At 40.2% G+C, this 13,597-nt stretch overlaps 1 protein-coding gene across 5 annotated transcripts in view; it reads right to left on the bottom strand.

Moving 5' to 3' along the window:
• Positions 1-548: 548 nt before the first annotated feature.
• The window catches only part of LOC115689161 (uncharacterized), an 86,646-nt gene continuing 73,597 nt past the window's right edge, over positions 549-13,597 (bottom strand). For 3 of the 5 annotated variants that reach the window (XM_056317748.1, XM_056317746.1, XM_056317747.1), the window contains 2 exons: positions 1,711-1,846; positions 549-1,398 (listed from right to left, as the gene is read on the bottom strand). In XM_056317748.1, coding sequence (XP_056173723.1) covers positions 1,054-1,398; positions 1,711-1,824 — 459 coding nt within the window. In that variant the 5' untranslated portion in view covers positions 1,825-1,846 and the 3' untranslated portion in view covers positions 549-1,053. Of the gene's footprint in view, positions 1,399-1,710; positions 1,847-2,686; positions 3,143-3,248; positions 3,461-13,597 lie in introns of those variants that run through there. The other 2 variants (XM_056317750.1, XM_056317749.1) reach the window with 2 other exon arrangements.

A 13,597-nucleotide genomic window follows, 5' to 3' on the forward strand; every position in this document is an offset into this window, starting at 1 on the left:
GTTTGAGTCGAATCGGGTATATGGATCAATCAAATTGTATAACATAGAAACATGGGTCAACTTGGGTCGGATCCATTTTCGACCCAAGCCACGCTTTTGATAGATCTAGCAAATATCAAGTATATTGGTTATCCTCTTGTACTGCATTGCATGGATTTACGGCAATTATGACTACAATTGCAACAACAACCAAATTCCTAATAGTTATACATATATACCTGTGAGATTTGTTCCGCAGGGACGATGAACTTTCTCCGGTAGCCATCGCATGATGCCTAATCGCCAAAAACAAGAGATTAGATGCTTGGGTGCGTTGTTAATACAGATTTAGGTATGGTGTTCGCCTTTTGATAGCATAGCCAGTCTTTGACCCTGCCTAAACAGTCGTCGGATTGATATCGGAGTCCCAAAACAATGCTTCATCAACTCCTGGTCCGGCAAATTTCACATCTGCCTGGTGATTGCATAGCCAATCTTTGACCCTCACCTCAGTAAAGCAATAGGGCATTAGTCTCATGATAGCAATGCCAAACCAAGCCAGCCAAGCATTCTCAATCAAACAGATAAAATCTACTCATTTTCTCACCTCCGAAAGTATGTGAAAAATATATAATAAAATCACAGAAGGTATCTAACTGTCGATAGAGGACCGGAACCGGGACTCGATTAGGTCATAGGCTCTCATAGCCAGCTCCTACCAAGACCTCCTTCTTTATAATAACTAGCGGAAAAACAAAAAAAAAAAAAAAACAGAAGCTGCTATACAATTTGCCTTGGAAGCATATACCGACATCATCTTATAATGATACCCTGACACAATACAAGACAACATAAACTCATCCCTCTCGCTTTACTCTCAGCTAAAACTGGGCTACTGCTGAAAAGTGCAAAGCCATCTCCGCATCTGGTAAATTAACTTATCCAACAGGTGACTCACTCTCTCTATTGACAAATGCCAAAAAACACGTATATTAATACCACGGCTAGCAAGGACTACCTAGTCTCTTGGGCTTTGGCCAACTTCTCCCTTCTTTTCTTCACAGCCTTGGGGGCTTAGTTTTTCCTCGCTTCCCCTTTTTCCTCTTTGACCTTCTTTTGGTTCTCCTTCCTAGCAGCCTTCTTGTCAACAGGAGCCCGCACCTCAGTTTCGGAAGCCGACTCATTTCCTTCTGAATCTTCATCTACATCTGTATCAGACTTGGACTTGCTACCGCCAGCTTTAGTATTGTTGCCAGGATCGGTCGGCTTTTCTATAGCATTAGCGTCCTCCTTCGTGAGAGCCTTATGTAACCGGGGAATATTCTTGTAATAGATGTCTCCAGTGTCCTTCCCACTTGTTATCCAAATCACGTCCTCTTCCACATTTTTCACCGAATCTAGTGTCTTCGGTATATATGACTGAAAGAGAAAGCATAGAACATCTCAACTTCAATAACTCGATCACTTAGGCTGTTCTCCAGAATTAAAGGTTCTCACTGCTGAGGTAAAAAGTATCAAGAGAGTCCATTACATTGGAGGAGGGAGAGATGTAGGAAAGAACAGATATTGGAGGGAAAGATATTGTTGAGAATTTTTTTCTTGGCATAGAGCAGGCCTGAGGTCTCAAATTTGTAACTCTTTTACAATGATGAGGTTGTGTCCATGGCCTCATCCCATGATCTCAGACATTTAGCATGCAACTTTCAATCTTTTGCCGAAAATGTACTTTACCTGCTCGACAGTTGCACGGTCAGCCTTCTCATTACTTTTAATTTTGCCAATAGCCATATCCCGTACACTTTCTCGAATTGAAGCTGTCACTGTGCTGGACATGCCAACATTCATGATTCACCCTCCCCTCCCACTCCTGCAGTATTCATTCATACAGTTCATTCTTTTAACAAGTTAGCTGCAGAAGGAAGTGGTAGATATAGTACTAGTACGCTATATATCGACACATGCTTATTCAAGTATCAAAAGTTCCATACCAAAAAAAAAGTATCAAGCTCTAAAATAACTTGTAAAGTGCCAACCAAATGGATGACAGCATGAACTCAACATTTCTTTTCTAGTGAAAATTGGAGAAATTTTGAAAATTGAAAGTTCTTATGAAGTTCCATCACAATTATGGAGGATGGTGAAACGCAAAACTGTAGACAGCTGATACGGGGAGACAGTGAAAAGGAGATTCGCTAGTGTCGTTTAGCGGACTGTTACCACAAGTACACCTGGTGCATACAAGATATATATATTTCAAGCATTGCCACTCGATAAGCATCAGCACTCGTACATCAATTGCAGAAACTACTAGTGAAGCCTATAGATAATTTATCATCACGCTAAAGGCATAATTTAAGTACTTTATAAGAAGTCTTAGCTTCTCAGCTAACAGATCAAAAGTTGTGCAATCTAGGAAAGCAACCATTCTGGGCAGCATACTGCTCTAGTCACACTAAATCAATCACTAGATTCTCCAGCCCTTTCAAAAGAACAGCCCCTATAAATAGAAACCAATTCTTGTATATACCAAAACCTCCTCCTCGTTCAATCTTTTATCGGTAAGAAGTTCTTCAAGCGGTCCTTTCAGTGCTCCCCCAAAAGCACATAAGATTAAAAATCCAATCCGTTTTCGCAGCTCATTCAGAATGCTAACCATATGCCACAAAGTCCAAGCACAAAGTCGACTTCAGACCTCCCTTCCTATTACCTTCAATTCAAACCGGAAAAAGAGGGAGAACCATGACTTTAGGATTTCCAGGCAAGCCAAACGTGTTGTGATCATCGAAGAACATCTCTAATCATCCCCAGCAGCAGAAAGGAGACATCAAAGGGGAAGCGCGGACAAGAGTGGGAGAGTCTCTGGCTCCGGTTGAACAGGGGTTGAAGCGTGGGAAGCCCTCCGTGAGCATTCGGACGTCGAGAATTGGGAGCGAAGGGCTCCTCCGACCACTGCTTCTCCGCCGTCTTTCAAGTCCGACCAGTCCAAGGCCTTCTCGATTTCTGAATCCGAAGACCGCAACTCATCCTCCTCCTCCTCCTCTCTCGTCTTCTTCTTCTCGGACTTCCACCATTCTTCCTTCTTCTTCTTCTCCTTCTTTAATTCCTTCATTCATTATTTCTAATCCGACTTCCATCGATTCTTCTTCCACAACGGATGCCTGTTCTAACCAAACATCAAGTTCCAAAAAGGAAAACTCCGTGAGGCTGGCTACGGTGTGAACGTAGAGAGAGCGAGAGAGGGAGAGAGGGAGAGGGAGAGGGAGAGCTACCTGAGAAGGGACGCGAAGGAGGACGATCAACGGCAACGGCACTCGAGGGACGGAGCTTCGCTGCGGAAGCGACGAGCTCGACTGAAGCAGCGGCTGAGCACAACGGAGGTTTTGTCGGCTGAGCGACCCGACGGTCGGAAATGGGTGAAGGTGTTGGTCGGCCGAGTGAACCGGATGAATTCGCGCAGGCAGGGCGTCCGGTTCAATTCGATCTCAATCCCCGAAGAGAGAAAATCCGGACGGGACATCGGACGTCCTCAAATCGAATCCGTTGATCAGATCAACGGTCTCGATTTCAGGACAAAAAGGAGATGCCCTAAGGTTTTGTCCTGAAATCCTCATGATTGACGCGGAGACTTGACTTTTGCTCCCTTTGGCAAAGTAACGAGTCATTGCAAAGATAGTGCAAAGGGTCGGATGAATTCTGTATGCGGGTAGCATTAACTCGTCCGACCCTTTGCAATGGTCCCCACCCCTTTGCAATTAATTGAAAAGGATCGGATGAATTCCTGGATGCGGGTTGCATTAACTCGTTACTTTACTAAGGGAGCAAAAGTCAAGTCGGGAACAATAGAGCCTCCCCTCTTTCTATAAATGCAGGGAGCAAATCTCTTTCACTTCATCTTTCAAGTCCCATACACAAAACAAAAAGCTCCAAATCGAAATACGTTTAAGCGAGGCGGAGGAGCTCCTGCCGGAGAAGCAGTCTTTGAATCCTCGGTCTCTGCACGTGTTCCCCTTCTCCAGAAAATGGCTGATCAAACAGCGACAACCCAAAGGTACGTGATTCATTTGTATAAATATGCTCTTAAAAACTTTGCTCAAAGCTCTGATTGAGTAGCCAGTTTTTCTTTCTTCCTTCTTTGGAATCCATTTTCCTTTCCATCATTTTCTTTCCTGATTCGCTACAGGGACGATGAGCAACCAGCACGTCAGCAATATCAAGAAAGTTTTGGCTCAACCAAAAGGTTTCATATTGCATATACCTCGTTCAAGCTGTCCGCCATCGCACATTTCAATTCGCAGCCTATCGAGGCATTAAGCCACACGGTTCTGCAGTTGTACATCATCTGCGAAGTCATCTATTTCCTAACACTGATCCAAGTGACTGGACCCGCGAGCCCGAACCCGATATACCAGTATTTGTACATTGTTTTCGGGACTCTCGGCGCCGAGTTACTTATCTGGACGAGCCTGTCTCTAGCCATGTGGCTGATCCTCAATACATGCTTGCTAATGTTTGTTTTGGCATCATCGGGTCTACTCATGCGAGTTTTCAATAGGCTTCAAGAGATTGTTCAACCGTTCAACGATGTGCTGATTTCCGAAGTTCAGTTGGATTTTTGAAGCTCTTGCAATCATATTGTGTTTGTGTATCAATGTTGTTGCGTGTCATTTGAAATAAATTCTTCTGATTGAGGGAAGAGAGAATGTTACCATAGACATGTTCTTTACTGAACATAGTATACTGTTTGTAGATTTTACGTTTTTTGAAGCTCATTTTGTCATGTTGCGTGGACTTGTTTTTTGGGCTTTTGATCCTTTGTTTTTCCTTCTATTATAGTTTCATTGGTGTCTTGAGCTAAAATTTTGTGACTTTTTGGTCTAATAGCTTTTCTATTATATATATACATTTATTTTATGCACGAATAGTAATATCCTTTAAAAGAAACAATCAAGGTACCATTCTCAAAACAAGTGCAATAGGGATGCTAACACCGTCCCTTAGTGAGATTGACTCCCGAACCAGTGCACTCTAAACAAAGTTTTGGTGGCCAATCATACCGGATAAAAGATTGGTGGCAATTCCCTTTTTTTTATTATTTATTTACATTTATTGGTGACGTCCGTTTTTAAGAAAAGCAAGTACATTATTGTTTTCGGATCGAGTCATATCATAAAAAAAAAAAAACTCTATTTTCTATTCTCTCATCTCTCTTCGCACCGTAACATTTTCATTATTTGGAATAAGAAGTAAAAAGGTTAACTATCCAACTTAATCAAACATTAATATTGCTAGAACAATATCCAAACATCAATTTGCATAGCTTCACTAATTAAATGTACCTTGATATACGGTCATATATCTAAATCACCAATTAATAAGCAAGAGTCATATAGGGTCACATATTTTTTCAAATATCAATTTATCTATAAATTTAGGTATGCACAAACATGATTTAACAACAAAGTAAACGATACAATTTTCAGGTGTTTAAAGAATAAATATGTTAAGGAGTTCTAACGAAATTTTAATTTGTTTCCTTAATCAAAGCCGATTTTTATTTTTTGTTATGCAACTTATGTGCAACAAGTGTTTGATGGAAAAAAATCAATTGACGAAGGTTTGTCTAACCTTTTATGGTGTCACAAAGATACCCTAAGACTTTTATCCATTAATTTAATCCACCATTTGGATTAAATTAATGGTGCCCACAATTACTTGTCTTCGGATCAAATTTAATCTAATGGTGACCATGAATGTGTATTACAATCAGGGGCGACGAGCGACCACAATAACAACATGAAAGTTTTGACTTAAGCAAGAGATTCAACATATATTCACCTTGTTCAAACTACTTGTCATCACGCGTTTCAATTCGCAACATACCGAGGCGCTGAGTCCCGTGGTTCTGCACTTTCACATCATTTGCGAGTCATCTATCGTGTAGCACTGATTGAAGTGATCGGATCCACGAGCCGGAACGTGATATACCAATACTTATATACATTATTCTCAGGACAATTGATTCTGAGTTGCTTCTTTGAATGAGTTTGTCTCTAGCCATGTGGCTAATTATAATATGTACTTGCTAACGCTTGCTTTGGCATGTTTGTTCACGCGAGATTCTGACCGTTTTCAAGAGATTGTTTAGCTATTCGAAGATGTGCCAATTGATTTTTTAAACTCCGGCGGTATACTGTATTTGGGTATCATGTTGCATGTTGTTTCTTATAAATCTTCAGATTTTAATAACTTATTTTTGTAGATCCATGATTATTTTTTGGTCAATCGTCACAGAGTCCGTAGACAATTTATGACGAAGGGATGAAACTCAAATCTAATTACGGTGTATATCTTCTTAGTTCAACAATTTAAGTGTGATATTTTTCGGTGCATTGTTAATACTGATTTAGGTATGGTGTATATCTTTTCAAAGCATTTCTTCAAATTTTTCATTTACCTCTTGGGGGTGCGGCTTTCAATTCAAGACATCTTTTCCCTCTCAAACAAACGGTAATGATATCGGAGACTCAAAAATGAAGCTTCACGAACTCTTGCTTTGGCAAATTTCACATCTGCCTAGTAATTGCATAACGAGTCTTTAACAACCCCCACCTCAGTAAACCAATAGACCTTTAATCTCATGATAGCAAGTCCAAACCAAGTCAGCCAAGCATTCTCAATCCAACAGATCAAAACTACTCTTTTTCTTACCTCCGAAAGTATGTGAAAAATCAAATTAAAATTGCAGAAGGTATCTAACTATCGATAGTGGATTGGAACCGGGATTCAATTAGGTCATAGCCAACTCCTACCGAGGCCTCCTTCCGTATAATAACTAGCAAAAAAGAAGGAAAGAAAATATTGAAAAGAAGAAGCTCCTATACAATTTACCTTGGAACAACATACCAACATCATCTAATAACGATGCCCTGACAGAATACAAGATGAACATAAACATTTCCCTCTCGCTTTACTCTCAGTTAAAACTGGGCTACTGCTGGAAAGTGCAAATTCATCTCCACATCCAGTAAATTACACTTATACAATACGTGACTTGCACTTACTTGAACACTAGCACTGAAGTCTTCTAGACTTTAATTGTCAATTCTTGCCCATCAGATTATGTTGCATGATAGATATTTGCTTAACAAAAGTCAGAGTGACAAAAAAGTCCAGAGATTATGCAGTAGTAGCAAAAGTATACATCACAAGTGAAATCGTGAAATTATAACAATGACGTGGAGAAGTTCCACCTACAATCAATTGGTAAAAAAGAAAAAGTAGCGAGTACTGCTGACTGTAGATAATAATATACATCTTTGCCAGTGGAAATGCAACCATTTGTATCATTACATACTTGATGGTTGAGCATTTTGAAGAGAGCCATCCGAGTCCTCTGATCAATGGCCTGCACATATAAGCATATGTGCTAGACATGGAACATTCACCCTTCCCTCCCACTCCTGCAGGATTCATGCATACAATTCATTATTTCAACAAGTTAAATACTCAGGACCATATTAAGAAGCTAGAGAATATATCGGTGTCAACCAAGTCATGTGTAAGATGCAGAAGGAAGTGGCAGATTTACTCCTAGTACACTACAAATCAACACAAGCTTATTCAAGTATCAAAATTTAACCCGAACAAAAAAAGTATCAAAATCTAAAATAGCCTATGTTTATGTGCCAACCAAATTGATGACAGAATAAACTCAACATTTTTTTTTGGCTGAAAAGTGGAAAAAGTTTGAAAATTGAAAGTTCTTATGAAGTTCTATCACAATTATGGAGGTTATTGAAACTCAAAAGTGTAAACAGCTGAAACAGGTAGACAGTGGAAAGGAGATTTACTAGTGCCATTTATTTGACTGTTACTGCAAGTAGACCTCATGCAGACAAGGTATATGTTTCAAGCATTGCCCCTGGATAAGCATCAGCACTCAATACAGCCACTTGTAAAAAATGTTAGTGGAACCTATAGAAAATCTCCCGTGGCAGTAAAGGCCAGGTTTAAGAACTTCAATAAGAAGTCTTAACTTCTCAGGTAATCGATCAAAACTGTGCAACCTAGGAAAGCAACCATTCTGAGCAGCATATTGCTGTAGTCACACTATATCGGTACAAAATCAATCACAAGATTTTCCAGCCCTTTCAAAAGAACAGCCACTAAAAAGAGAAACCAAATTCTTGTATATTTTGAAAACTCATCCTCGTTCATTTTTATCTACAAGGAGTTGTTCGAGCAGTGTTTTCCTGAAGAAGAGAGATTAAAAATCCGCTCCGTTTCACAGCTCATTTAGGATGCTAACCCTATGATTCAAATTTAATCTCGTCGAAACGATGTGGCCACAGTTTTCTCCTCCAATGTATTCAAGCATAAAGTGATGTCCTAACCTCCCTTCGGATCACATTCAGTTCAAATCGGAAAAGACAGAGACATCAATTTTCACTTCTCAGGCATGCCTCTAATTAACAAACTACATACAGGCATTGTGAATCAGCCATATGAAGCAATTAAATAGAACAACAGTCAAGCAACAAAAGAACACAACTTTAGGACCTCCAAAGGCGTAGGGGCGGATGTGACTGGAGAGTTTCTGGCTCCGATTGGACAGCGGTTGAAGCGTGGACTACCGGGCACGAGTGTGAAGCCCCCCCCGTGAGCATTCGGACGCTGCAAAGGCTCCGCCCGCCACCGCTTCCACACCGTCTTTCAAGTCCAGCCAATCCAACGTGTTCTCGATTTCTGAATCCGACGACCGCGCCTCCTCTTCCAGCTCCCCCTCTTCTCCTTCTTCTCCTTCTTTAATTCCTTCGTTCCTTTCATTTCTAATCCTACTTCCGTTGATTCTTCTTCCGCCATGGTTACCTGTTACCGGCAAACATCAAGTTCCAAAAGGAAAAACTGTGTTCTAGAGAGAGAGAGAGAGAGAGAGAGAGAGAGAGAGAGAGAGAGAGATACCTGAATATGGACGCGAGGGAGGATGATCAACTGCAACGGACTCCAGAAGCGACGACCTCAACTAAACGCAGGCCACGGAAGCGGCTGAGCTCGACGGAGCTTCGGCGGCAGAGCGACTCGACGGGTCAAAATGGGTCACAAATTCATATCTTAACTCATATTTACGAAAAATGATCATAAATGGGTCAGCCTAATTTTAAAATATGGATCAATATGGGTTCTAAAGAAAAAAAGCCCAAAAAATATGGATTTTAATGGGTTGAGTAACAAACCCACTTTCAACCCAACTTGACTCCTTGTCCTCTCTTCTCTCTCACTGGAATCTCGCCGCCCCCTCTCCGTTTCTTCGGTCCCTACGCTTCCGATCGTCTTCCCGTTTCCCTCATCGCCGCTGCCGCCGCCGCGAGACTCCATCCCCGATCGGACGCCATCGCGGCAACCGCAATCCCCTCGGGCGAAGCCACTGCGTGGCGACGCCGCCATGCCGCGAGTGGAGGAGCAGTGGCCCCCCGAGCCCGGTGCGGGACGCTTTCATCAAGTTCGTCGAGGGAAGAGGCACGTCAACTGGCCGTGGAGCCCGGTCGTCCCCCGTCAATGACCCTACTTTGCTCTTCGCCGATGCAGTTGTTGCGATTTCCTGTGATTGGACTCAGCTCAGTTTCGCCTTTGTTGCCTTATTTGTGAAGATTCTTGTTACTTCTGCGAATTTCTCGGAGCAATTTTTGATTTTGCTGAACTTTGGGATCGCGTTGTAGAGTGGGGCTCTGTGAGGAGGCTTTGATTGGATGTTGCGAAATGCAGGAAAATGGTGTTTTGCCAGATAATTTCATGGTCCCGAATTCGTTGAAGGCTTGTGGGACTTTGATGTGGATTGGGTTTGATAATGGGGTTCATGGATATGTGGAGAAGATGGGTGTCGGTGGATGTGTATTTGTGGCAAGTAGTCTCATTGATTTTTACGGAGAGTGGAGGCTGTCGTAGGACGCATGGCAGGTGTTTGATTCTATCCCTAAGAGAAATGTGGTCGCTTGGAACTTCATTTTAGTGGATATGTTTAGAATGGGATGAATGAGGAAGGGATCGATGTGCTCTGTGATATGAGAGTCGAAGGTACCTAGCTCACATGATTAACTATGTCGGGCTATTTTTCGAAGTCAACAAATATGGGAACTTATGATTCTCGGTTCGATTATTGAAAATCTCTGAACTATTCGTAGGATTAGAACCGCATAACTTGCTTGAGTGAATGTGAATTTTGAAAAATGAGTTAAAATATTGGTCACTTTTGACTTTTTATTTTTTTCCCAACTCATTTGTAACCTATTTAGAAAAAAATGAGTTACTTATATGAAATTGGGCTCATTAAAATTAAGTAACAAATGATTTGGAACCCATTTTCCCAATCTTAAGTTCTTTATAAGTATTTCAATTTATAGGTTTTTCACATATTTTATTTACTAATTTTTTTTATTGTTTAATTTGCTTTTTTAATTTGATGCGAAGTTTTATTTTTGTAAAATATACATGTGAAGAGGTTAAAGCGAGTTAAATTGGTGGGTATAGGTTTCCCTAAAATATTAATGTGTTATGATAATATGGGTTAGGTCGGGTACGGATCGGGTCGGGTATGAGTCACTATATTTCCATTGCATGAAAATGGGTTAAAACGGGTTAAATGGATCAATATGAGTCGGACCATATTTGACCTGATCCAAATCCGACCCAACCCACCCGTTTGATGGCCCTAGAGATGGGTGAAGGAAGGAAGGAGAGCGGTGACTATCGGTGGGCTGCGTGAACTGAATGAAGAAGGCGCGTAAGCACAAGGAGCCGTCAACCTTATGGACCGGTTCAATTCGATTTTGCAATAACCTGAAAAGAAGAGCCGGCTTTAAAACCGGTTCTTCTTCTTTTTAGTCCATTTTGTTCGGACCCATATCGGAATTCTAAATGAAATTTCAATCCTAATTACTCTAACATGACATTCACTACCATATTTTATCGTCGACATATATATAAAATAAGTAAAGAATTTTAAGCCCAATACTCAACAACTTCGATAATTCAACTACAGCTTTTGTAATAATGCTAAGGCTAATAATATTGAAAATAAAAAAATGTTAGGACTAGTAATAATATGGAAACTCCGATAGAGCTCAAATCCTCCTAATAGCTATGATATGACTAATAATTCAAATAGAAGGAAAACCCTACTAATGTTACGACTTCTACTGGACTTGGGGATATACGCAAACGGGTATTTACACCAAAACTTGAAAATAAGACTAGTATTTTGGCCACAAATGAGTCATTTGATCTCATGATCTGCGTTATAAAATCATCACATTGTTCGTTTCACTTTTGTTTGCAAGTAAGCCTCGCCAGTTACCAAGGACAATAGTACCAAGATAGTCCATATCTTGAAACGAATTTGTTTCTGTAGCTTACCGATCAAATGGGATAATTGTTTAAAAAGTCTTAAACAGTCCTACAATTTTTTGGCAATTTGCCAATGTATTCCTTTTTCCTGCCAATTTTAAATGGAAATCGCTGACGTGGACTCCGGCGTACTATGTGGCACGGTCAGCACTGCCGGCATTGACGTGAACTATTTTTGCACTTTTCTTTAAAAACTTTCAAGAAATTTTCTTCTTTCCTTTTCATTTTTCATTTTTCTGTTTTTCCTATTTCCCTCCATAGGTTGCTGGGGCCTCGGCTATGGTTAATGAAGGTCGCTGGCCTCTAGCAAGGACCGCAATGCCCTCGCCAGATTTAGCAAGCCAATTTAGATCTAAACATTTTAACAATTTATCAATCTAGTTCTTCTGGTTAATTTTGGTCAAAAATCGTTGACGTGTATGCTAATGTCCTATGTGGTAGGGCCGAGTATGACTAGCATTGACGCGGGCAATTTTTGTACATATGAAAAAAATAGAAAACTTTTAAAATTTTAAAAATTAAAAAAAAAACTACAAAAATAATCAACGTCGGCAATTTCCAGTCAAAATTAGTCAGAATAGTTATATTGGCAAATCTTCAAAAGGTTTAGGATTAAATTGGATAAATTAAAAAATATAGGACTGAACTAGTCATCATACAATAGGTTCATAACCTTTTGGATAATTTTCCCCGTAATCAAATCCAATATTACAATGGCGAAGTTCAACATCTTCACAATGGGATGACAACTATTTCTCAATGAAAGGACAAGTATCATGAGGCTTATCCTCTTCGTCAGACTAAGGGCATGCTTGTGTATGCTTTAACAAATGGAAAAATCGCCTTGAATTCGAAATGTTATCCAAATTTTAGAAAATTATGAAAAAACTATATATGAATTAATGTGTCAAAATTTGTGTATTGTGAAATTTTTAAGTTACGGGGTAAGAAAAAGTCAATACGTGTCCGTTGGAAGATGTGGATTAAGGAAAAAGCAAAAATTAGAAACCTATCTAGGCACGCCCTAAACATTCACGATTATGCACAGTGAGTGAACTGAAATAGATAATCATATGGATATCACACAACTTCATATTCTTACTTCATGGCTCAAATCCAATCCTTCTCAAGAATAACTCATTGAATACTCCGAGTAACCATACTTGTTATTGTTGCCAAACTTCGGTATACTCATTGGGTTTTCGAATAGCCGTATGCTGATTACTGTTTATATGCTGTTAGAATTGAGAAGAGAAATAACTTCTCTCCACATAAAGGAGTACTTGCAAGTAGGGTAATCCTGCCTTTGGCCCTTTTTGATTTTGCAATAATTCCTGCCTTCTTAGTACACGGTTTAGGTGACGGTTGACGACGTTGGGTTCCTTGACTATATGACACGGCAGAAGTGTCTTGGCAAGTTCTTAGAAGAAAAAAAGAAATAAACAACACTCGTTAGATCCCACGAGAGTTAAATCAACGGTTGAAGACAAGAGGACCCATCCCAATCCTAGTGGGTCCACCCACGGAGACATGATTTAACTCTTTAGGGGATCTAAGGTCAAATGTGATGAACATTTGCAAAAGTGAAGTCCCAAAAGTGAAGTTGCAAAAGTGAAGTCCCATCAATTCGATAAACAAATAAATAATTGCAGAGCAGAAGACCTTATATATAATGCAACGAAGAGCATGTTCCGCTTACTCCGTCCCAGAAACTCAAAAACAATCAGAGTTCAAAGAGCTTCATCTTCTCCGAAACATGGCAGATCATACAATAACAACCGAAAGCTATGTAATTCATTCGTGTGTATATGCTCTTAAAAACTCTGCTTAGAGTGCGCAAAGAAAGAAGCTAGTTTATTTTTCTTTTGAATCCATTTTATTTTCATTATTTTCTTCCTAATTTGATACAGGGACGATGAGCAACCACAACAGCATCAACAACAGGAAAGTTTTGACTCAACCAAGAGATTTCACATAGTATTCACTTCATTCAAACTGCTTGTCATAGCGTATTTCAATTCGCAGCATACCGGAGTGCTGTCCCACGCGATTCTGCAGTTTTATATCATTTGCGAAGTCATTTATCTCGTAGCACTGATTAAAGTGACCGGATCCGCGAGCCGGAACCCGATATACCGATGCTTGTACATCGTTTTCGGGACTCTTGGTTCAGAATTGCTTCTCTGGATAAGCCTGTCTCCATCCATGTGGCTGGTAG

This window comes from Syzygium oleosum, unplaced genomic scaffold (genome assembly GCF_021117445.2).
Source record: "Syzygium oleosum isolate NSW1041296 unplaced genomic scaffold, Sole_v2.1 Sole_v2.14, whole genome shotgun sequence".
NCBI lineage: Eukaryota > Viridiplantae > Streptophyta > Magnoliopsida > Myrtales > Myrtaceae > Syzygium > Syzygium oleosum.